General features: G+C 43.1%; 2 protein-coding genes across 4 annotated transcripts in view; both read left to right on the forward strand.

Moving 5' to 3' along the window:
• The window catches only part of hivep1 (HIVEP zinc finger 1), a 47,193-nt gene extending 42,239 nt beyond the window's left edge, over positions 1-4,954 (forward strand). For all 3 annotated transcript variants that reach the window (XM_061800595.1, XM_061800686.1, XM_061800776.1), the window contains 5 exons: positions 38-171; positions 264-439; positions 948-1,049; positions 1,555-2,063; positions 3,242-4,954. In XM_061800595.1, coding sequence (XP_061656579.1) covers positions 38-171; positions 264-439; positions 948-1,049; positions 1,555-2,063; positions 3,242-4,318 — 1,998 coding nt within the window. In that variant the 3' untranslated portion in view covers positions 4,319-4,954. The remainder of the gene's footprint in view (positions 1-37; positions 172-263; positions 440-947; positions 1,050-1,554; positions 2,064-3,241) is intronic.
• Positions 4,955-7,799: 2,845 nt separating this feature from the next.
• On the forward strand, positions 7,800-11,080 carry edn1 (endothelin 1). The gene is made up of 5 exons (XM_061825511.1): positions 7,800-8,003; positions 8,119-8,260; positions 8,745-8,903; positions 9,161-9,238; positions 10,548-11,080. The coding sequence occupies exons 1-5, from the start codon at positions 7,943-7,945 to the stop codon at positions 10,672-10,674; spliced, it is 567 nt and encodes a 188-aa protein (XP_061681495.1). The 5' UTR covers positions 7,800-7,942; the 3' UTR covers positions 10,675-11,080.
• The last annotated feature ends 15,575 nt before the right edge of the window (positions 11,081-26,655 follow it).

Raw genomic sequence — 26,655 nt, forward strand, 5'->3', positions numbered from 1 at the left:
ATACATGAAACAATAAGGCAATGACATGTCTTTAAAGGTCCCAATGACACAGAAGACCAGATCAGTTGAAGCCAGAAGTAAAGTGAAAGCAGAAACTCATTCCAGCATTGAGTCAGACAAGGAGCTGCCGTCAAAAACAGAACCGAGACGGATTAAAATCTTCGATGGCGGGTATGCAATTGTCATATTAATTAACTTGTCGAGTACAACACATTCCTTTGCCCTTCATCTCCTGTTTTTCCTCATCTCTTCCCCCGCCACAGATACAAATCAAACGAAGAGTATGTTTACGTACGTGGGCGAGGGCGTGGCAAATACATCTGCGAGGAATGCGGGATCCGCTGCAAGAAGCCCAGCATGTTGCGCAAGCATATTCGCACCCACTCCGATGTGCGACCGTATCACTGCATCCACTGCAACTTCTCCTTCAAGACCAAAGGTGAGCGCCACAGCCCCATAACCACTGTTTTATATGTTCAGGTTTTCAACGTTTTACATTACAAGTGCTTTCCATGTACAGAGGTCAACAATAAAATAATTAAAATTGAGACATGACTCCCTCATAATGTTGGTATCTTCCTCCTTGTGCTGGATATAAAGTATGTGGTTCTAACTACAGTAAAAGAAACAAGGTTAGGACTCAACTTAATGAGTGGTTCTTTAAAATATACTCTAGTGTTGTGCCAGTCCTCCTTTAAGGGATATTAAAAATGAGGTTTCAGAAGCCAGCGTGATTCACCATTTGTTACCAAACTTGCCCACTTCCCACGCAACACTGTGGAACAGTACTTTGTCAGAGCAACCCACGTTCATTTCAAAATGTCTACCCGTTACTCACCCTTTACATGCAACCTGCCCAGCGCTCGCTCTCGTCTTACGTAACTACGTACATCCTATGATACGTTTCAATCGCAGACCTACCCGTGACGCCTTTCTGCTCCTTGCAGGAAATCTCACCAAGCACATGAAGTCCAAGGCGCACAGTAAGAAATGCATGGAGATGGGGGTGCCGAATGGGCTTTCTGAAGATCCGGATGCAGAAGATTCAGGTGCAGTTCTCAAACATGCCTTTCAATATATTGCATTATAACTTCACTCTCTGTACGAACCATACACGTACGTACTCTCTTTCATCGGTTCAACTTTGGACAGTACTGTACAAGTTGTCTCTCCCGCTACTCTGTTGCTATGTCATCGAGCTTCGCTCGTGGTCTAATTAGACATTCTAAATGCTCCTTCATCCGCTGTTAACTCCAAGTGCATGTGGGCGGCAAGCACAACATTTACAAAGAGGAAATTGCTGCATCTAATTTTAGAAGGGAAAAAAAAAAAGGAGACAAGCTGCCTGAAAGGATTCTATGGTCCCAGTCTTTAAGAGCATATTTGTTTTTCCACCTCTGCAAGTGGTCAGAGGGGAAAACGCCACTGCTGGCGCAACGTGAGAGAGACATCACTGATTTATTCTCTCACGGGGAAATACTTTGAATGAATGGTGAACAACATTTTTTCCCTTACCTGATGCAGTATTATAACAAAGTACTTTTGGATCTGCAGGAGACCGCAGTCAAGTGAGCAGCGCCGACCGGCAAGATTCAGACGGCGACGACTCGGACGGCCCTGACGAGGAGGAGAACGAAGACGAGGAAGAGGAGGACAGCCAAGCGGAATCCGGCCTGTCCACGAACCCTTCCGTGTCCGCCAGCCCGCAGCATATTCCGTCTAAGGAGGCCGAGGTCCCTCCGAGTGCCCTCCTGGCTCAGATGTCGATCAGCTCCCTTGCACAGCCGCCGGCTCCCGAACCCCACAAATCGGACTCTGTCCTCATCGTGAACCCTTTGTCGCTGAGTAAGCAGTACTCAATCTCTGGCTACTGTCCGAGCTCAACGTCTATCTGGAGCTCGCTGCCCTCCGTCGCGGCCACCGCCGACTCCAACTTCTCGGACACAGAGTCGGTGCACATGATGAGCCCGGTGTCACCGTGCAGGCAGATGTCCATCGACTACCCCGACTGCGATGTGCCCCTCAGTCCCCCGATGTCAGGGACGGGCTTTCGACCATGCCAGGTGAGGCACATGTGCCCCAGTGGTGTGACCTTGACATTGCATGTCCTTTTTTTATTTGGTAAACCAAAAAGAAAACTTTCGGCTCGGCAAGACTACATATACAAGTTTTTTTGTCATAATTTTCATTTCAGGTTAGCGGTATTAATACACTCGCTTTCTGCCACCCTGAAGAACCCTGGCGCTCTTTCTTTGCAATCATTATGAAAATATTTACACCCTCTCTTTGATTGCTTTAGAGTGTAACATCATTTCCACTAAGAGGGTCCAGTTTGGTTTATTTTTCCATTGTGTGGTTAAGAAAAGCGAACCTTGATCAGTTTTCTGTTTTACCACATGGTGGGGGGGCTGCATGGCAAAATGATACCACAGCTAAGTAAACGGTGTGACGTAAACTCAAACAACTTTGAGTCATATTTAAAAAAAATAAATCACAATTCCTTTACCTTCTACACTGAATTTCCTTTTGAGCGTCTCGATAGGGACCAAATTATGTCGCAACTTTGACAGACTACTTTGTGGAACGATCAACAACCGTTCACAGGGGGGGGGGGGATTGTAGTTAATACTTCACGCGGAAGTCGTCTTTTGTGATTTAAACTATTTGCCTCCCCCTGCTGAAGTTTACTGTAAAACTAATACAAAATAAATGGAATGAAATGTGTATATTTCAACACCAAAGTCGTCGAATGAACGACCAACTGGCTGAATGCGAACGTATAATGTGAAAAACCGCAGATGCGCTTAACAAAATTAGCATATAGGTTAGAGTAATTAATAAAGCTTTAAACAGCTGCAAGTTTAACAAACACGGAGCGGCGACACATGCAAGCGGCATAGCAAGATACTCAAAGGCTCAGTGGGGACGACAATTACTGGAGATTAGTCGGGGAACTTCTATGTCTTTTCTCCTCGCGCTTAATTACGCCTCATCTCTTCCAGTAGACCTCAGTGTTTTCTGGCAGCTTCAAAATTCTTCATAAAGTAACGTAAAACAAAAACACACAAAAATGCTCACCGCAAAGCTTACGATGTAGTTGAGGTCTTGGACGATGACCCACAATAACTGGAGGAGGGGTTCACTGTAATAGTTTTCTCTTGTTCTATTGCACCCAAGAACCATTTCAGTTTTCTGTGTTTGAGTCAGTCATAGACCCATTTTTTTTCTTTTTTTTTAATAGGAACCATCTTCTGGCACGCCTCCTTTGGCAAAAACTGAGTGTGGCCTACCAGTGGACCAAAGCACACAGACCTCCACATCACAAAGTCCAACACACGCACCCCTACAAGGTCAATGTCAAGCCCCGAGAATGGAGACACAGACCCACCTGTTCAGTCACCTCCCCCTGCACTCCCAGCAACCTTTCAGCTCCCCTTACAACATGATTCCCGTGGGGGGCATCCAATTGGTGCCTGCTGGACTGGCAGCTTATTCCACCTTTGTGCCGATTCAGGCCGGTCCCGTTCAGCTCACCATCCCGGCCGTGAGCGTAATCCACAGGAACGCCAGCCCGTCGACGGCCCCCGACGCCTCGCCGCGGCAGGACAACTTGCAGACCCAGCCCCTCGTGATCCAGGAGCCGATCAGCAACGTGGTGCCCTGCTTCCCTATCGGTCAACTGAGCGACTTGCAGGGTCAGACAATGCAGCCGGTGGGTTTGGACACACTCAACCTGATGGGCCTGACCAACACGGGGTTAGCGACCAGCCAAATCCTACCGCAGCAAGGGGTCGCGTTGCAGGTTTTAGCCGCGAGCCCCACCTCCCAAAGCGGAACCAGCACCCAGACACACATGCCGGGCCTGCAGATAGTTAACATCGCCCTGCCCGCCATCATTCCCTCTCTCAGCCCGCTGCCAACCCTGTGCCCTCTACCTTGCCCGTCTGACAGGCAAGGGAGCCCTGACGCTCTCGGCTTGCCATCGTCTCAAACCGAAAGTCCCTCGGCTCGTACGCCCGCTCCCCGACCCGCCTCTTTGCCGGTCAGCACCTCTCCAGAACTGCATCCAGGCAGCCGGCCGGGCACCGGAGGGGGCAATTCTGCGGAGCTCACACAGACTTTGGAAAAGGTTGAAAGAGAGAAACCCTCACAGCAGCATTCAGCCCCACAAAGTCCAGCACATAACCCGGCATCACCCAAAGGAGGTGCTGACGATCCACTTCATAGAGCACCAGCAGCGTCCAGCAGGCGGAAGGTCATTGATGACTATAATGAGGTTTCCAGTGATGATGAGGACAGACTGGTCATTGCCACCTGAAAGCCACCCAGAGCCAAAATGCTCTCTTTTTTTTTTTTTTTCTCCCTTTTTGTATGGTTATTTTGTATGTAATTGTCGACACTTTAAGACTGAAAACACTTCTTCAGGGGTTTGTTTCTACAAATCACCTTTCAAAGCACAGATGCTGACATTTGACATATTGTACGTGCAATCATATGGCAATTATAATGATGACCAATCATTTTATTTGTTTTTTTTTTTTTTTTTTGTCAGCGCCAGAAAATGTTTTTGTACATGTTGTATAGACGATTGTGCCTTTTATGGAGTTTCTTGTTTAGGAACCTGTACATAATTCCATATAAAGTCAGTAGATGCTCATGGTTTTATGTATATATTCACACCAAGCTAGAAGCAGCATTACAACGGAGGGTATCACTTTTCCTTTGGAGGATTTCTCATTTGTAAATTTACTGAACGATAATTGTTGTACTGGTATACTGTATGTACATTTCTATGGATTCTTGGGCAATGTTTATGTGTACAAATGTTGTGTTCAACTATTTATTATAATCCATCTAGTGCCCATTCAGACTTTTTGGTCCATTGCTATGTGCATTATGGTAGCTTTACTTTTGCTGTATCAATATTCTGAACTGTATGAGTAAAGATTTGTTTACAAACACTCAAGTGGTCTGCTGTAGTTTAAAAGCCACATAATGACGGTTCCTGCGTGGGTTTTCTCCGGGCACTCTGGTGGCCTCCACATTCCAAAAACATGCAACATTAATTGGACACTCTAAATTGCCCCGAGGTGTGATTGTGAGTGCGGCTGTTTGTCTCCATGTGCCCTGCGATTGGCTGGCAACCAGTTCAGGTGTGTACCCCGCCAGCTGGGATAGGCTCCAGCACTCCCCGTGAAGAAAATGGATGGATGGTGTAATGAAACGGGTGCCGAGGAAAATATCGACGCCATCGTTTCTTAATTTAGCCTGTTCTGCAAATGCCTGTGTATGTATTTTCTTTTTTCTTGTGCACTCAATAACTTACAACAGTAACATTTTACATTTGTAGCATTACGTGTTGAAAGCAGGCAGCCACCATTTCAGGTGTGTCTCAAATACATTTCTACCCTCCAGAGGATTAAGTATTATTTCTGGTGTAAACCACAATGAGTACTGCGTATTTTACCATACAAAACTGCACTTCCCTAATGTGCCACTAGTGTCATAATTATTGCTATTTATGACTGCGCAGCCACACGGCCCCCTCATTAAAAGGCACTTGATTTTGACTCACCATTTGTTAATGGCACGGATAAATACCTTTTCTTCCACTAGAGAGTCTGGAGTCACGCTGGAGGGTTCTCTGAGGAGCGGGGGAGGGCAGGGATGGCAATCTGGACTGAATGAGGACATTCTCGTCCTCGTGTCAAGCATGTTTGCAGGGAGAGAGGCAAGTGTTGCAGCCCCTTTCACAAGGTGACTCATGCAGCAGCTTCTCCCGTGCAGGGGTGGGGGTTGGGGGGCTGCACTTCACATCACCTCAGTGCAGTAAAAAGGCGAAGGGAAAGTGAATAGAGACATCTAGAGGTCAATCAGTGCTATACTGTTTCTCTCGAGGCAATACTGCAATTGCATCGTATGTGGATGTTGGAATTTTTAGGATTTCAGCATCTTCGTGATGGCATGTCAATTTATTTTGCTCAGTTAGAGTTCAAATGATCCCGTCAGCATGTTTCCAGCCTCTGATTGGATGCTCAGAGCTCGACTAGTTTTGACTAGAAAAATGCACCTGAGGGGCTCTAATACATTTAATAATCATCTCTGTTTTATTTGTTTTTGAATGTTTTGCCGTGTTATGAGAATAAAATATTGACCCTGCCATGCTACAGATATACATGGTAGAACTGCATGCTTTTTTTTTGTTGTAAAGTATCAATCTTATTTTAATTTCGGCTTTTCCCGTTAGGGGGGGTCGCCACAGCGTGTCATCTTTTTCCATCCAAACCCATCTCGTGCATCTTCCACTCTAACATCCAGTGTCCTCATGTCCTCCCTCACAACATCCGTCAACCTTTTCTTTGGTCTTCCTCTCGCTCTTTTGCCTGGCAGCTCCATCCTCAGCACCCTTCTAAAGATAGACTCACTCTCTCGCCTCTGGACATGTTCAAAGTCTGCTTTCTCGAACTTTGTCAAACAGGAAGGGGGTCAGCGCGGATCCCTGATGCAGTCCCACCTCCACCTTAAATTCTCCTGACATACCTACGGCACATCTCACCGCTGTTCTACTGCCATCGTACATGTCCTTTACTATTCTAATATATTTCTCTGCCACGCCAGACTTGCGCATGCAGTACCACAGTTCCTCTCTTGGTACTCTGTCATGGGCTATCTTTCGATTTACAAAGACACAATGTAGCCCCTTCTGACCTTCTCTGTACTTATCCATGAGCATCCTCAAGGTAAATGCATCAGTGGTACTCTTTCTAGGCATTTTGTAAAGTATTGATGGTTTTGATAATGTTATGATGTTATGATGATGATGTTATGATGTTATGTTATCATGATGTTATGAGGTGCTGTGGATTACGTCATGCAAGTCCCCCCTGCAGGCCCAGCGCCCAAATGCACTGCTCACTGTCATTAAGCTCTAAAAGACCAAACGTTACATCTAAAATTCAATTCGAAAGTCACAAATCAGTATTTTGGGCTTGTTTTTCTATTTTTGGGGGGGGGGGAGAAGCATATTCCATATAGTCATACTTTTTATTTTCATGATTAAAAAGTAATTTGGCCCTTCTGGTATAGCCTCAGCACTATTGTTCATAAACTTGCCTCTGAAAAGAATCGGCCTTATTGTTCTAATATATTTAGAAGAAAGTGAAACCAAACAAAGTAGTAGCACAAGCTGTTCCAATACCAAATGGAAACTGAACTCTGACCTCTGATTAGGAGCGCCAAAGCTTCACCCTGTTAAGATACCTGCAAAGAACTTCCCCACTTTGAGTGTACGCCCATATACACCACACGCGTACTCCCACACACAAGCGTGGGCAATTTTCCACGAGTGCCACCAAAATCTTACACGTGTTCAAGATTGAGGAGGGGGGGGAACACTGCCCCTCCCTTATATCTTTGTCTTCTTTTTGCACAACCGCTGGTGAGGTCATTGGTTAGAACCGCAGCCACTCTGATAAGTAATCAATATAACATCACTCGCCGGTAATAGTAAAGGAGAAGTGATGGGGGTTGGAAAGGCCCTTTCGCTGATAGTGAGCCGCAGGCACTTCCACTGCCACCTTCTGGCGGATGAGCGCAATTGCGCCCCCGGAATGCAAAGTCAAGTCCCCGCCACCTTCTTTATCAGCTCACAGACAACATTCGTCGGAGTGGGAGCCAGAGGACACAACTGTACGGAGGAAGAGGAGGAGGAGGAGGAGGAGGAGGGAGTGAGGAGGGAAGGCGAAGCACTTGTATAAAGCCGGGAGGGTGTCAACATGTGGGGCCACATTGACGAGGACGCTTCTTAACTTCTGCGCTCACCTCTCAGGACGATCACTGACACTTTGATTAAAAACTACGGACACTCGGTTAATATTTTTTTATTACCCGTGATTTCTCTTGGATTATTTTTATTGTTATTATTTTCCTCTCAACCAGAGTGATGGATATTTACATTTTTCTTTCCGTGTTATCTTTGGTGCACTCCTGGATTTTAAGTACAGGTAAGGAAAATTAGCAGGAATTAATGTCGCCTTTTTTTCCCCTGTAACTTCTGCAAAATTGTTGTATCTGTGTATAAAAACACTTGCTTGAGTGTTTCTTTTTTTGTCATTTCAGCGCTCTCAGCCCCAGTTGAAGCGTCGCCCACCGCCTCCCAAGTGCGCCATGTGCGCAAAAAGCGCTGCTCCTGCTCCACTTTCTTGGACAAGGAGTGCGTGTATTTCTGCCACTTGGACATCATTTGGGTCAACACGCCCGAGTATGTGTTTCCTCCTTAATAATCTTAGTAAAAGACACCCCCCCCCCCAAAAAAAAAAAAGAGAGAGAAGCTATTACGTGAATGATTATATCACATACAGCTTTGGGGGGAAAAAAGTTTCTCTAATGGTTTTATTCTAAATCCAGATGAATATTTGTGTTGTATTTGCTAAAGTACTGAAATTTATTGATGTTTCCCAAATCCAACTACAACTTTTGCCATTTAGAACATTTATTTCAAGTAAATGAGGCAACTCAACTCTTTAGTTTGTGGAAGTTTCAACTTAAATCCAAAATGTTATTCCACTCTAAATGTGAATGAAGCATTTTGGACACCACTGTGGAGTCTCTAACCCCCCCCCCCCCCAACCCTCCCAGAAGTGGAGAAAACAATACACTCAATAGGTTCATTTTATTGAATTTAACTTCAAATGATGATTGTTACGAGTTATCTTGACCTAAAGTCTCATTTGCCCCCTCTTCAGGCGCGTGGTATCTTATGGCCTGGGAAATGCCCCCAGGAAAAGGCGCTCGGTCCAGGTCGCCGTGGAAACCGAGAGCAGTCTCCCACGGTGCCAGTGCCTCCATCAGGGAGACCTCACCTGCACCAACTTCTGCCAGAGGCCGGACCACAACCACCTCAGGTGGGTCATTTGCATCTGGTACCACGGCTTATTTACATGACTCATATCCTCATCCAAGTAGTACCATTAAGTTATATTCAAGCATGTAATGAATACCCTGTACTGTATTTACTGTAACCATGCAGTAAATTGGCTGAAAAATTCTCTTTAAACATGTAGAGGCGCGTTTGAGTCCGTGCCGGAGCGCACGCTCGGTGAAATGCTTTAACTTGGGGATATAATTGTAAGTCATCACGTCTTCTTCACGTTGCTCGCAGGGACGAGACGTCAACGAACGCCGAGATTCTCTTTGCCGACGGCTCCGAGCTGCTGACTGACACGAGCAACGCTAAAAGGTGAGAGGTGGAAACTTTCTTTGATTACGCAAAACTCACTCCAATCTTTGATAATGAATAATGAGAAAATGGTAATTTAGTCAATGAGAACAACAGAAAAGCTACAATTTTCTGGAAAGATTCCATTAAAATGGAATATTGAATTCTCTGAATATGCTGTATCATTACTTTTGTTGCTTTTTGGTAAATCTTTTACCTTATATGTTCTCAAGCGCTTTAAATTTTATGTATATATTGTGGTCATAAGCATTGGTTGAAACAAGTCTGTTTTGACAAAGTAAGATTCAAAGATTTTATAATAAAGTATAAATACCTTATCAATCAACTAGAGTAACAAGTATTTGTACTTGTAACTTCTGACCACTGCGCATGACTGATTGACCTCTTCTGTTGTTAGCCTAAGCATAATTGCCTGAGTCATTTTTTGTAAGTGTATCAGAAAATAAGAAACAACAAAAAAAAAACAACCTTCTCAGCAAGTACATTGGCATTTTTTTTTAAAATTGATATTGTAACAGTATATTAAAAATGAGTTGGGAATTATTTGGGATGAGTGAGGACTGACACCAGGTATCGGTATCGCGTCAATACTTTCTTTATTTCATCGTATCAGGTACTCGTGAAGGCTGCCAATACCGGCCATCGTTATGTAGGGCAAAAAAAAAAAACGAACAAAAAACAAATCAGACAGCAAGTAAGTCCTCCTGTGGTGGTTTGAACCATTAGCAATTCACAAGACAGTGGTGCCTCGGTGCTCGAAACAAAATCCATTCCAGAAGGCTGGTTCAAAACCAAAACGTTCAAAAACCGAAGCACGTTTTCCCATTGCAATAAATGGAAAATGAAATAATGTGTTCCAAGCCTAAAAAAAATAGTTTTTAAAAGTGATTTTTATAGCGTTTCCTGATAATAAACTGCATAGTAGAAATACATGATTTATATATGTAGTTGTATGTAATCCAAATTTTCCAATAAAAACACTACTGGGATCAATACTCAGTATCGGTTCCGACTCAAGCACCAATACTTGTACTGGTAATATAAAAAAATCCCTTTAGAATTATGCTCTTGGGCGAAAAAGTCCATTATGACAGACAGTTTGTGTCTAATTCACCACAGTTTACTTTCAAGCGTCTGCTCATAATGGGCCAATTATGATTCCTGCATTAATTAGCAGGTTAATTTTGACATTTGAAATTGGAGGTTGTGTGTTACGAACAGTTCACCCCTCCCCCCGTTCACATGATGTTTTCCATAACCCGAAACATCTTTGTCTCACCCTAATCGCTGTATGTGTCTTTGTGTTCAGGAGGACCAATCAGAGAAGGGCGACGCCTCAGCGGCTCAAACCCGAGACCGAAACGTGGCTGCTTTTGCGAAAGTGGACGCGGCGCCACAGGGCGAGAACGCGCCGGGCCGAGAGGACGACCTCCTAAAGGCGCCGCCTCACCTTCAAGCCAGGCGGGAAAAATGCGGAGTACCTCAGGGACGCAATGCGGAGCCCAAAAAAGGCCGAGGACCACCTCAGTGTTGGCGACGCCATCTTGATTAGAAACAGACGAGGAGCTGAGATCCCAAGACATAAGCTGAAGATTTTTTTCTTTTACAGTCAAACTACTTCATCATCACCTATGTGCACTTCAAAAAGAACATCAAGCAGCATTTCAAGACACTCACTGCCATCTATGGATTGTTATAACCCCCCCCCCTCCCCCAATTTGGGGTGTCAGAATTTTGCCACTCTGACTAAAAAAGTTCCTACATGTTTCCTGTATGTAGCGATGCAGTATTGTAGCTCGATCGTGGGAATTATGATGTAATGGTTCCCTCGAAATAGTTTTTTTGTTGTTGTTATATCGTTCTATTTATTTGTATATTTCTCGGGGGGGAAAGCCATATTGGTTATACGTTTGCCATTTCTATGAAATGTTTCGACATGAAGATGCCAAGTTCTGGCGAACTATTTGAATAAATATCTTTTTTATTTAAAATCCCCGAGTGAATGTGTTTATTTCTCAATAATTATAATATCAGTTGAGTTGAAGGAGACATTTTTTTAGCTAAAATAAACCACCTGGTGCAACACTTTACGTTTTTAAAAATTTAAATAAATTGAATTAAAATTCATTTATCCACCCATTTTTTGCCGCTTACCCTCATGAGGGTTGCAGGGAGTGCTGGAGACTTTCCTTCCTGTCAACGGGCAAGAGGCAGGCTACACCCTGAACTGGTTGCCAGCCAATCACAGGGCACTGAATTAAAATTAAATATGATAATATACAAAGAAATAAAAAAAATTGTGAGTAATAAAACACTTGTTTTGTTTTTTTTTTATTAATTGAAGTGACATTGTAAATTGAACTTAGAACAATATGTGAATTTTTGTTGACTTAAAATATTTCTAGACCATTAAATTTATCCAAATTCGACGTACAAAAGAGCTACTTAAAATTGAGATAAATTTGCAATTGTGATGTAACTAAAAACATTCGACTAGAGATTTTGACGAGACAGAATTTGAAGCTCCCTGAGGGCAGTTAGAGCGCGATTGTACAATCTGCGGTGAGGCTCGGCTGCTCGCCGGCTCACTTTGCGACTCGCCCATCTTTTTTTTCCCCACATCATTATCGTATTGAAAAAGAAAACATTCCGTCCACAAGCAGCCCACAATGGACACTGCGACAATGTTCACCTCTGCAGTCTGGACCATCAGTGACAAACGCCGGTCCTAATAATCCCATTTGCTCGCGACCTTTGCGTCTCCCACCTGCTGAGACGTGACTCACCAAAACATGAGTCAATCTCATGGTATTGCGCTTTCGCCGTCTGGCTCCGAGAACGTCGGCTCGATGAGCGCAGATAAGAGTAATTTACAGCCGCGGCGCTTTAATCGCCTTTTTGACAGCCGCGTTTTTCCCTCAATAAAGCTCACTCTGACAGTTCTCCTCGATTTCATCATTTCGTAACTAGGCGCTGACTCTGATTGGATAGCTTTGGTTGAATTAAACCCAGCGAGAGATCGTCGAAGCGTATACATGATGGGAGGCTGTTTCAACTCGTGTGCAATCATGAGCAAAATGTAGAAAAGTGGCAAACGTAATAATGACTGTGTAATTAAGTAGATGGACAGATAAAAAAATCTGTCCAGTCTGGTAAAAGTTGAAGTCCTGACTCAATTCCTAGAGTAAAAGAAAAAAATAACAGACTGAAACGAAATTCAAAAGTGAAGTCTATTACATGCAATACTTGTTTTGATAACTTAGCACATCCATCCATTTTCTTTGCCGCGTATCCTCACAAGGGTCGCAGGAAGTGCTGGAGCCGATCCCAGCTGTCAATGGGCAGGAGGCAGGGTACACCCTGAACTGGTTGACAGCCAATCGCAGGGCACGTAGAGACAAACACGCATCGTACTCACAATCACACCTACGGGCAATTTAGAGTGTCAAATTAACATGTTTTTGGAATGCGGGAGGAAACTGGAGAACCCAGAGAAAATGCACGTAGCCACGAGGAGAACATGCAAACTCTACACAGGCGGGGCTGGGATTGAACCCGGGACCTCAGAAACGTGAGGCCGAAACTTTACCAACTGAGCCCCACGCTAACTGCACTGAAAATATTTGACCTCTTTTAAGAACTCAGACTTGGGCTACGTTGGGAACTGGAAAATCACCAAAAAAGCAACATTATCCAATGAAAACATCAAAAAATATATATATGCCTTGTATTGGTTCAGGTTCAAATATTTTAAACACCCGGAGGTTGTTATTTTTAGGTTGGCGCCGCTGATAGGGAATATCAGCCTTCTGTTGGTTTTCGTCATCAGTGCCACCTTTCAGGTTCCTTCATGTTGCTGCTGCTTCTGTTTTGTTCCCGCCTCGCAATATCGCAATCGAGACCGAGAAGCGAATTTAACGTCTTTGTGACGCCGTGTCGTCGTCTGCAGAGTTTGGAAAAAAAAAAAAAAAAAGAACACACCTGTTTTGACAAATGAAGGAGTCAAAAGTGCAGATATGGTTTTCAAATGTAAAGAATAAGGAATGCTCAAGTACACGGGTAAGATACCGGAGTATAGTATTAGTACCTCGTTTCTTCCCACCACTGGCAAAACAAACTAAACTTTTTTTCCTCGAGCGAATATTCTTTACGTTGGAAGAGAAAACCTCGCGCGGTTCGTCAGCTCCCTGTTTACGTGCAGTGTGGTGAGTGTCATACAAGTTGTTCTTGGGTTGACTTCAAACGGCGGCGCGACCAAATTCTTTCCCATCACTCATCGTGAAATTGTTTCAACTGGCAGCAGGCAGCAACCCAACGCAAATTGAGGGGCGGAGTGGGGGGGGGGGGGGTGAGAAGACATTTCACTCTGCAGGCCGTGTGGCAACTGTATTCTAATTGACTGATTGCGCCTCGGGCTGGTAGCAATAAATACAGCGAGCAGAGGCAAATAACATTAACAACAACGATGCCAAGTCAAGGATCCGGATTTATCCGGTTCTTGATCGCAAAACACTTGGAGACGTGTCTGAGGCAGAGTCAGTCAGGACGGCAAATTAGAGAAGAGGAAAGAAAACATTTCTTAAAATCAGTCATAACCCATAACCCGTAAACCTACAACACACTTAAAGCACATAAATCGTCATGTAAATATTGACTTGCAAATCCAGCCTTAGAGTCTCTATTTTATTCTGAACTGTCCTGCAATTGGCTGAGTAGAGAAACGTGACTAGCTGGGAAATTCCGGTAGCTTCCACAGAAAATCAATGCAGACGGACGAGTTTGTGAAGAGTCAGTCGCAAATATGCAAAATATTATACAGCTGCATCGCAATCACTTTGAAAATCATTACAGGCATGCTAACAGCTAACAAGAATCGACAACTCACCATCTCAAGAAATTTGAAAATGAGAAACAACACTTTATCTCTCACCCCTTCAGACGCCAAACAGTAATTATGAATGAAGGACAAAGGATATTATTATTATTATTTGTGTGTGTGAGACTGTGGGCCTCCAGAGAGAAATTTCAGTCCCATCTGTTGAACACACATTGAGGATTGGCAGGAAAGCATACCACACCACACCACACCATACCATACCATACCATACCATACCATACCATACCATACCATACCATACCATACCATACCATACCATACCATACCATACTTTTGTATTTAACTAAACGCCTCCACAACATTCTAATTCAGAGTGGTGGCACCATTACTGGACTGTGAGCAGTGATATAATCAGAAAAAGACTCCTTGTGCTCGGGCAGTCACAACAAGTACGCGTAACATACTTGTAGGTTATCAGGTGGACACGCTCAACATTGGATTTAAAATAAAATTACATGGCCTTTACTTCATGAGTCAGCCGTGTCCTAAAAAAAAAAAAAAAAAAGCTTTGAAAGTTCTGCGAGAGCACTGATGCACTTGCGCTCCAAAGAGGTTAACGTGCACGCGGAGCGGAGCGGCCCGGCCCGGTCTGGCTCGGCGACACAACACAATGGCAGTCACCCTCTGAACTATTCACTTCAATGCAAGCAACTCCCCCCGGGACGTTAGCTTTTGACACAAGTCATTAGTCGATTGAATAGCGTGCGAGCTAGCATAATAGCCCATTACACAGCGAGGAATCTCCAGCGCTCGGCAGGAATTCTGCAGCTCAGCGAGCCAACAATAGAAAGGGGAACGTCTAGGCGGGGCTGACTGGCCTCCACTTCTGCTGCGGGACTTGCGCTACCTCACCGCACCCAATTTTCCATTCCGTGCGCGACGAGAAAAGGTTTTTTGATATTGGGCCTCTGGGGAAAGCTCGGGATGAACCTAAAATGCGGCATCAGCTCGAGACGTCAACTTCATTTGCACAATTTGCTTCTCTCTAACAAAAAGTCGAATGGCAAAATTCACAACAGGTATTTGATACGTGAAATTTCCAAGGATGTCCACTGATATGCCTTTCTCTGACAATTTTGTTGGACAATTACTTGGAAAAAAATGGACTGTCAAAAAAATGGACTACCAGTCTGAAAGGGATTAGGAAGTAGTTACATCTGTAATGAAAAGGATGAAATGTATGAACTGTGTGGGACTTTTGTTGCGTTAGAGAAGGACCGGTGCCGTCACGTGGCGACCCACTTCTGAAAAATAACGCGCACTGGCATCTCTCAGCACCCTGCCTGGCTGTAATCCCACAGTGGCAACCGAGTGTCTCCTCACCAGTCAGCCATGACACGCTGCAAAACATTACAGGAATATCCCCTCGCATGCTTGAACTGATGCCGTGCTGACGGACGAGAATGTGAGGCGAACGGCAGCTCGGATTTACTTAAACTTGAAGAAGACTGTGCAGCGGTGGGGGGGTTTTCACCTGTTCCTCGTGTATATGGACAGCACGAAGCGGGGAACGTGAGGAATGCTTGGAATTGTACGCTTCGTTTCATCAAGGGGTCATCGTTGCGACTTTTTGTTCAGATTTTGTGAAGCGATACCGCGCATGTTCTCCGCAGGAGAGTGAGAGTTGCGTTATATAAATGTTTATTAGGGCTCTTGCTTACTCCAAATAGTTCTTAATTCAGGTTAAGGGAATCAGACAAACAGACAGTCTGTTACGTGGCGTCTCGGTATTCCAGTTATTGCTTTTGTGTGACATTATTTGGGATTATGTCATTGCAAAAATAAAGTCTTGTGATGGAAATGGCCTTTCGGGGTTTTATCACCTCATGCATCTTGCGTATTGTCTCACTTTCAGACTAAATATTAAGACAAGCGTCCAATACTTCGGGTTCTCGGGGCGAAAAGAAGTGGGACAGCGGAACACACATCAAGAAGAGCCTCTCGGATGCTTTTTTGCGCCGCTCGTCTTTGTCAAGCGCGTTTGTTGACATTGCAAAGCGAGCGGCGGCGAGACGCTTTTTCTTTTCTGTGCTCGGCCTCGCTCCGCACACGACGCAAATCCCTCGTAAGGGCTGCGCAAGGTAAATGTTGACGGACGCTGCAGGTGCGTGTAAAGCACTGAAAGAGATGGAAAATTATATTTCATCCGTGATCCGCTATTGTTTGAAGGGACAATGTTTGGGAAAGCACCTGGACAAGCTGCTTGTCAATAAAACGCTCTTGCATTAGTGAGTCATATACTGATACATCCATCCATCCATCCATTTTATAGCTGCTTATCCTCACATGGGTCGCGGGAGTGCTGGAGCACATGCAAACTCCACACAGGGAGGGTCGGGATTGAACCTGGGTCCCCAGAAGTCTGAGGCCAACGCTTTCCAGATGTTCCACTGTGCCGCCCATAATGGATACAATTGTTGATAAAAAAAAAGAAAGAAAAAAATTAAATTATGAATTAAGCTGTGGAGGTAAGGATGTTTTCGCTCCATAATGAAAGAAATATGTAGTTAACTAAGTTAGTTTGGAAACATGGGAATATTCATATAAATAATAAAAGACTGTGTGGAGTTTTCATGTTCTCGCCATGCCTGAGTGAGTTTTTTCGGGGCAGTCCAGTTTCCTCCCACATCCCAAAAAAATGCAACATTAATTGGACACTCTAAATTGCCCCTCGGTGTGATTATGAGTGTGACTGTTGTCTGTCTCCATGTGCCCTGCGATTGGCTGGCAACCAGTCCAGGGTGTACACCGCTTCCTGGCCGTTGACAGCTGGGATAGGCTCCAGCACTCCCAGCGACCCTTATGAGGATAAGAAATGGATGGATGGATTATAATCATCATCATCATTTTATCGGAATATTTTTCTGTACTCTCTCGTGTAAAACGCTTTTGCATACACTGATAAAAAATAGGAATAACTTTATAAAATGCGGACATTACATAATTCAGCGGATTCGCAAAGTGTGGTAGTAATATGTGGGCTCCCTCTAGTGTTGGTATGTGGAACAAAACACTGCCCAGGTATAGTTCAGTTGTATTTAACGCTGAAAGGTCTATACATCTAAATTGAATATTCAAAAAATGTTTGCATTTGATTTACATTTAGGTGTTGATTTAACTTATATGTGCAACACATTTCAATGAAGTGATTATTTAAATGTAGATTTTGAGCTTCCTGTATTTAACCATATTTTCAATATTCAAATGATGATGATGTTCAATGAAAATACACTTTACAGGACTGAAACCTGCGTTGATGAACACTTTGGCCAACATGATTTTGGTAGTAAATATAGGGTGGTACTTGGTGCAAAAAAAAAACACAAAAAAAAAACAGAACTACTGATATAAATCATATAAGGCTCACAGAGTAATGTTTCACCACAACCACAGAACATTTTTTATCTTACTCATCCTCAAACAGCAGCAAGTGTATGTGTGTGTGTGTGTGTGTGTGTGCGTGTGTGTGTGTGTGTGTGGTGTGTGTGTGTGTTGTTGTTTTGATAGGAGCACTGCCAAGTGATAAACCCGTCTTGGACTGTGTCAAGACTTTTCAGGCGCAATCATGGTCCTCTGTGGCTCAAATCTGTCATTGTGTACAGAACGCCACCACCATTGTTCATGTTGGGGCTTGGGACTTTGGATTCTTCACGATTGTCAACATGGGGGGGGAATAATGTAATGGTTTCAAGGCCACCTGATTAAATGTGCATGTTTATGTCAGTGAGCTATTATTAAAAAAAAAAAAATGACTTTTTTCCTGAAGTCAGCTAGGATCGGCTCTGGTACCATATGACCCAGACATGATTACCGGTACTGTATTGAGGATTGATGAATATTTTGGAGGTTGTAGTCTGTATTGATGTAAGAGACATAGAAGGGGCAGTCAAAAAGTCATGTCATTATCCAAGCCGCTTATTCTCACAAGGGTTGCAGGAAAGCTGGAGCCTATCCCAGCTAGCTTCGGGCAAAAGGTGGTCTTCACCCTGAACCGGTCGCCAGTTAGTCGCAGGGCAGATATCGACACCATCACTGAGCGGGACTCGTTCCCACGCTGCCCGCACCAAAGGCAGGTGTGTGTACCACTACACCTTCAGTGACTCCCCAGTCAAAAAGTTATGAGCCCAATTCATTCATGATGAAACTTTTTTTCAGAAATTTCATTTATTGCATGCATTTTTAAAGGTCATTTTCACATAAAAAGGGTTTTTTTTGAGTCATAACAACTGCCAATAAATCAAATACGCTTATTATTTAAATCAACAGATTTTCAAGAGGAAATACTGCGGAATGTGCTTGACTGTTATTGATCAAATTAATATATGATGTGATGTCTAAATCGACAAAGAACTTTAGCGTGACTCTGAAACACACCAACTAAGACCTGTCGCCTTACATCCGCCAAACCCGAGCTTTTAAGTATGGTAGACAAAAAAGATCTTTGAAAAATAAATAAATAAGAAGTTCAATACCAGGAAGCACTTTCGGTCCACTGGTTGGAGGGCACAAATATTTGATCCAGGCGTTGACAACTTGCACTACGCAACTGCATGCAGGGACAAGTTTCCTAATTTGGTTTCTTCCCGATAAAAGGCTGCTGACACTGAAGTCTTTCTTCCACTTACTGTATAATCATTACAAACATGACCTGCGTGAACGAAACCGTAAATGACACAACATAATATCCGTGGATGATATGCAACGGTTGATCGCAAGCGACGCTTCCAGTTGCATATCTGATAAGATCACCGCACTAGTCACTGTCATTTGGTGTGGAACGTTATCTATTTTTTTTTGCGTGTGTTTTTTTGTAACACATTCCGCAGATATTTCCACGCGGAGCTATTTCCTATCGACGCTGTCTGTCGCCACAGGGGCCCCCCTCCACCTGCACGTGCCCACGCAACACTGATTAGTACGTGGAAAATGTGAATAGTGACGACTGTCGTCTGTGCTCCGGTCGCGTCATCGGAGAGCAAAGAAGAGTCAGGATATGCAAGACATCGCTTATGACACACAAAGGCGTTATTATATGTTATTACATAAAAGTCAACAGTTTAAAATGGGTTTGGGATGTTGGCGGATGTACAAATTGATAGAGTGCATTGGTTTGAGTTTTATAGTGAATGTATACAAAACTTAAATACAGTTGCGTGGCAATTGCATGAATCATTTTCTGATTATATATTCAGCGGGCATGCCGTTAGGTGTACAACCAGAATTTTTCTTTCGTCCTCATTTATCTCTTCTGTTTGACAACATGCAGTTTGCACGCCGTATTGCACCAGAGCCTATCTGTTGTTTTACCAGGTGTGTCTGCCACACTTCCCCAGTTGTCTTTGGCACATCGATTTGGAAAGGCACCAAACGGAAGATGGTGCAGACGGGAAGAAAACACCAGAAGACATTAAGGGCAACAATCACCTCACCCCTGCTGGGATGGCAGCATCAGTGAGATGAATAGGGAGACAACAAAATGTTCCAACGATAATAATACTAAATTTTGAATGATACAGTCAAAGTGGTGTACACTATACATTATACACATGGTATCTTCGTCTTCTTTTCCTTTCGGCTTGTCCCATTAGAGGTCGCCAGAGCATGTGTTAGCCTATCTCGTGCATCTTCCTCTCTAACACCCACTGTCCTCATGTCCTCCCTCACAACATCCATCAACCTTTTCTTTGGTCTTCCTCTCGCTCTTTTGCCTGTCAGCTCCATCCTCAACACACTTCCACCAATATACTCACTCTCTCGCCTCTGATCATGTCCAAACCATCAAAGTCTGCTCTCTCGAATCTTGTCTCAAAAACATCCAACTTTGGCTGTCCCTCTAATGAGCTCATTCCTAATCCTATCCAACCTGCTCACTCCGAGTGAGAACGTCAACATCTTCATTCCTGCCACCTCCAGTTCTGCTTCCTGTTGTCTCTTCAGCACCACCATCTCTAATCCGTACATCATGGCTGGTTGATAAGTTTACAAACTTTATCCTTCATCCTAGCAGAGACTCTTCTGTCACACACAATACACGTGGTGTCATAAAGCAAAGCAAAGCAGATTTATTTGTATAGCGCATTTCATACATGAGGTAACTCAATGTGCTTTACATGATTAAAGGCATTTGAAAACAAAGAGATAAAACATTTAAAACGGGATCAAAACAATAAAAATGCCAAACAATATTGAAAAAAGATAATTAAAACCGCATAAAGTGCAAGTAATATGAAAAAGTGGATATATTCTAAGTGGATATATTCTAAAAAGCATGATAATAGTAAATTTTTTATCTGAGACAATCACATAACTTTGCCTTTAAGTCTGTTATCTTGATGATAACTCATAATGGGAAACATAGACAGGGGAGGGCAAGAACTGAGATTCAGACTCTCTCAGTCCTTTTCTGTTTATACTTAAAAATGCCCTTTGGAGCAGTACATGGCTACACACTTGTTTCAATGTGTTTACTAGTGTGTCTCCAGGGTGAAAGTTGTCCTACTAGAAAACCTGCACAGTGGCGTGTCACAACAAGCATTGACTACCTACTTCCAGAGAAACCCGCACACACGCACGCGCGCACAGAAGTTTACATGTTCCGTTATCATGCCATCTTATCCAGCCGGTCAACTATTTCACCGCGCTGCCAACTCGATTTTGCGGCCCCGCGACTCCGCTAATGTCGCTTTGCCCCCAACCCCTCTCGCCCGCTATCATCTCTTCGCAAAACAGAACAAGATTATGCGCACCTGCAAGCAAACTGAGGACTATTGTTTTTTTTTTCCCCGAATAGAGGTCCCGTTCTGTCAACAGTTAGCGATTCCGCTGACAACAAACACACCGTCACACACGTCTTAACCCAAACAAGGGGTCACCCAGCGTAACCTTGAATGACTCATTTGACAGTAAATCAAATGATTTTTCAAGTTATGTAACATTGCTTTCATGCCGTGTGCAATTAAAGGAAAGTCAGTCAGAAGTTATTTTCTGCATACACTGTGAAATAACGGATGGTTGGTTAGCACATCTGCCTCGCAGTTCTGAGGACCCGGGTTCAAATCCGGCCCTGCATGCACGGTTGCTTAATTGAAGACTCTAAATTTAGTGTAGGTGTGAATGTGAGTGATAGGTGCCATGTGATGAGCTGGCAACCAGTTCGGGGTGTACCCCGCCTCTTGCAAGAGTCAGCTGGGATACGCTCCAGCATGCCCGCAACCCTATTGAGGATAAGTGTGACAGAAAATAAATGATAGAACGAATAATTGCAACACTTACCCTATTTTTTTCTTTGTAATAACCACATTACTTTGCCATGGTGTCACATAATGTTTCCACTAGTTTTTTTTTTTTTTTTTTATGGTTTTATAGCCTACGGCATGACAGCAAAAAAAAAAAAAAGAGACAAAAGTTACTTAACATTAGAAAAGTTACTTAACATTTGGAAAACAAATTAATTGTGTATTTAAATGAGTGTTTAAAACCGGCCAAATCAGTTTTGCAATTAGAATATGTGCCATTTTTTTCTAAAATTCTCTCTCTCTCTCTCTCCTCTCTCTCTCTCTCTCTCTCTCTCTCTCTCTCTCTCTGTATATATATATATATATATATATATATATATATAATGGTCTTGTGTTAAACTAGAGCCTTTCCCAGTTGACTCCAGATGAAAGGCAGACTACACCCTGGTTACCAGTCAATCATAGGACGCATAGGAGGATAATGGTACAAAATACGGCACATAACAGCAACAATTTATTTTTTATTTATGTTGCGTGCAAGTTGTAACGTGCGCGCAAGATGTGACTCACACATATACTATAAAAGAGTTCTGTATCTCATGGGGATGGAAAATGACACATTCTGTGCTTAAAATCGAGATTACATACTTTAAAAAGTGGAAAAGCAGATTTAACTCTTTCACTGAGGCAAATGTAATAAAGTACAAAAAAAATTGCAGAAAATTGCTTCCTGGTTTTAATAACTTACAAAGTGCTCATACTGAGAAAGCCAAAAGAGCCTTGACTCAATTAGCTTTTATGCTATCAAAGCGTTCCTAACGTAAATGGAAAAAAATAAAATTAGCCAATGATCACAAAATTATCCATCCATCCATCCATCCATTCATTTTCTTAGCCACATATCCTCACAAGTGTCGTGGGAGTGCTGGAGACTATCCCAGCTGTCAACGGGAAGGAGGCGGGGCACACCCTGAACTGGTTGCCAGCCAGTCGCTGGTCACATGAAGACAGACAATAGTCACACTCACAATCACACCGAGGGTCAATTTAGAGTGTCCAATTAATGTTCCATGTTTTCAGGATGTGGGAGGAAACCCACGCAGGTACGGCGAGAACATGCAAACTCCATGCAGGCGGGGCCAAGATTTGAACCCTGGACCTCAGAACTGTGAGGCCAATGCTTTACAGCTGATCCACCGTGCTACCATCACAAAATTAGGTAATTGTAATTTTTGAATGGCAAAAGTCGGGCAAAAGGTTTCTTAAAGGCGGTCCCAAGACTCAGTGTATTCTGCCAATAATCACTTTTAGGGCCGACAATATGTTCGACATACTTGGTTATTTCCGCCTCAAAAGTCTCCAGGATCTCAAATCATTCATTCAATCATTTCTTAAGATCGCTCTATTATTATTATTATTATTATTATTATTATTATTTTACATAAGGTCATTGTCCATGGAGATTAAAAACAGCAACAAGCCAATTTTGAGAAATTAAAGAGTAGAAAGTACAGCATCGTTTTCCAAATCAAAGGCATCAGAAAAATATTGTAAATAAGTTGGGCTATGTTTGCATTATGATCACGACTGCCACGGTAACCCCGTTTCAGTCCACTGTGGAGAAAATGGGATTGTCCCGGCGGCAACATTGTGTAAAGTACAGATCTATAAAATATCAAAAAGTGTGTTTTTGATTTTGTGTGTTTAAATGAGTTTAAATGTGTTTAAAATGTTATTATTGTTGTTGTTTTTACGATGACAAACTTGTGCTTCCTGCTTCCCAAAATGCTCCAAAATCCGAATTTCAGATTTTTAGCAGGGCTGAACTGGGTTATATTTAGCCACTGATGACAATTGAAAAGCGTACATTTCCCCAAAGTTTGCCCCCAAAATACGTCAGCAAACCACTGCGAAAGTTCACGAGGTCAACACTTGCGCATTTCAAACGGACGAAGACGCCGAGAGTCACGTGGCGGCCTTTGCGGGTTTTATCTGCCGTTGTCTATGACGTGAGCGTTAATCCTCTACGCACTCCGGGCTCGGCATCTGCCAGCTGCGCCGTGCAGAATCTTCTACTGTCCCACCTGCACGCTCACAGATTGCACAGTAGCGTGTCCCAGGTGTGACCCCAAAGCTCTTTGACATCAAGCTAGCTGCTGATATTGGAATTAGAAGAACTTATCATTATGTTTTGGTATGAAACTGTGGAAAAAAAACCGACAACATGAGCATTATGCTTGTTTGGGTGCAGTCTTGAAATTAAATATTTAATGTGCCCGTAGCAACATCGCTGGCTTTGGCGGAGATATGAAATGAGACTGTTGTTACTTGTCAGATTGTAAACACTGAGCAGCATGTTCCGCAATAGTAAAAATGTTTCTTTGACTCTAGCAAAGACACATCATGCACATAATCTGCTGAAAAGTGGTTATCATTTCAATTGTAAATAATTGACTTCCGAGTAGGCTCTTGCTTTTTTTTTTTTAGGCTTTGGGGATCACTATGTTGCCATCGGCCCAGCAATGGAAAACTCCATGAGACATGGCCGCCTCCTAGGGTAACAAACAAAAACAAAAAAACAGAAAGTGAAAATGTTTTGGTTGAAGGCTATGGACTTGGACTCTGACAATCCTTAAACACCTGCTGACTGCAGTTCTTCCAAAGTCTAAATGCTTTTGAAACCCAGTAACCCCCCCCCCTCCCCCCACTCCATTCCCAGTGGAGACACAAATATCCAAACAGATACAGACTAGACAGGAAAACCTAGAAGATGTTTCCAAATTTCCTGCAAAGGTAAAGCACTGGACATGTGTTCCCTTTAAATCTGAAGATCTAAGGTCAGTCGAAGCATCTTCTTTGGTTATCAACTTGGACACCATATGGACTTGGGTAGCCATACAGCTGTTACAGCTGACGTCCATCTTTGTCTCTGCACGGTCCACACGAAGTTGATTCATGGATTCATGAAAACGGATCCTTGGGATGATTGAGACAAGTGTGAAGAGTACAAAGTTCATCCTTTGAGATTACCCCCTTGGAGGTACAAACCACTTTTTTTTTGAAAGAGTGGATGCATTTTTTAGGATTTTCTCAAAGTGTTTATAACACCACCCCAATCAAAGACCGTACTTTATATGTACTGGTACATACAGAAATTGAGCTGTTTTGGCGAGAGTCGACTTTGAGAGGATTCCATCTGATACCATCCCAAAGTTCTTGTTTATGGCATTTAAAACTGGCAGCTTTATCCATGCACCAGTTTAAAAAAAAAAGGGTCATTAACGAGAAAAAATTCAATTTAGTTCCGGCTTTTATTAGTTTTCTGACAAAGAGCAGGTTACATGGGTTCCGTGTCCAAGTTTATTTAAGTGATAACAGGCCAGATAAATGGACGGGTTCATTGCCCTCCTCTCAGTCACTGTTGAATCGAACGGCTATATTTGAACATACACGTCATTACTGTTAAAAAAAAAAAAAAAGATGTCAGTTATATTTTAAAAAACAGTTATTTTGGTTGTTGTCATATGTTTTTTGCAATCATTGCCATCATAGTCCTTTATATGCAATTTGTTACCTCACTCAACATCCATTTTGTTTGTCGCTTATCCTTACGAGGGTCACGGAGAGTGCCGGACCCTATCCCGGCTGTCAACGGGCATGAGGCAGGGTACACCCTGAACTAGTTGCCAGCCAATCACAGGGCACATGAAGACAAACAGCCGCACTCACAATCACACCTAGGGGCAATTTAGAGTGTCCAATTAATGTTGCATGTTTTGGGGATGTGGGAGGAAACTGGAGTGCCCGGAGAAAACCCACGCCGGCACGGGGAGAAGATGCAAACTCCACACAAGCGGGCCCGGGATTGAACCCAGGACCTCTGAACTGTGAGGCCAACGCTTTATAATTGAGCCACCTTGCCACACTCAACATATATTATTAAATATTATTTCAGAGCACATTTTAAGCTTCCCTGTATAAAATTGATTGTACAAAACAATAGTATCCAAGACTGACTTTCAGACTGACTTTCATTTATCAGCATGCCCCATGACACTAGTGACTAAAAGCGGCACAGAAAATGGATGGATGGATGTTTATTTTTACATACTTTAAGCATGGAACAGGGTGTCAAGAGAAGGGGGGGGGGAATGCCTGTGGGGGGCGGGGGGGGGGCATGGCCCCGTAACACATTTATCAAAGCCTCGCTCAGTATTTATTTAACCGAGTGCATCCTGCCCACTGCTCCTGATTGGCGGTGTTATATTGTCCTTACGTTTTGCCGCGTGGCCAAGTCACAGTCGTTTATCTGGCTAGCAAAACAGCAACACGCCGCCTGCTGAATTGCAGACATCCCATTCGACTCAATGTAAATATCCCCCTTGTACTCATTTGCCACATAGGCACAGATAGGAGAATGGCTACGTGTGTGTGTGTGTGTGTGTGTGTGTGTGTACCTGCATGTTCATGCCCATGCGCATGCGTCTATGTGAGGTCAAAGGATGTCAATTTTCCACACATTCTTAGTCTGGTTGACCCTTTTATCTTCCTGAGGAACTGCCCTGTGAAAATGACAGCAACATGGCTGCATGGCAGCTTTTATAAACGCGACGGGTAAAAAACATCGCGTGATTCATTTCGGCAGCCTGTTTGTTATTCTTAACAAGACAGTTGACCTCTTTAACAGAAAAGTACCAAACCAGAAGGAAAAAAAAAGTTGCTGGAATGTGGTCATCTTATATGAGGTGATTTTAACACACACATATACAATTGAATAAATATAATGAACGAAGAATAAATGTCATAACTTGAACTTACATTCTTCTATATAAGTAGACAGTAGTGCAGAATATTTTATTGCTAAAAAAAATAGGAATATGTATTTCCTTATTCTGGATAGAGTGGTGGTACACCAACATAACTTTAATTATTTGGGTTTATATCATTTATCCAACTAAATCCTGACTTGGTTAAATTCTAAATTGCTTAAGATTGTGATTAAACCAAAGTACATATTTAACAACGGTACAACAGACAGGAATATACACATAAATTTAAGATATACGGGCTGATTTCTGTAATTAGATAGAAGTTGAGTACAGCAGTACTGATAACTGGTGAGATTCTTTCATTAAATTACAAATATGTGTCTATCGACGTTCTGAACAGTTTATTTTGGTCGGGGTCACACGAAAGTCATATCTATCTAAAATTTTGGGCGAGATTCAATGCAGACCCTGGACAGATGCAGTCTGTTTGCAGTCTCAGTTATCTCCATAATTTAT

This window comes from Syngnathoides biaculeatus, chromosome 1, assembly GCF_019802595.1.
Source record: "Syngnathoides biaculeatus isolate LvHL_M chromosome 1, ASM1980259v1, whole genome shotgun sequence".
Taxonomy (NCBI): Eukaryota; Metazoa; Chordata; class Actinopteri; order Syngnathiformes; family Syngnathidae; genus Syngnathoides; species Syngnathoides biaculeatus.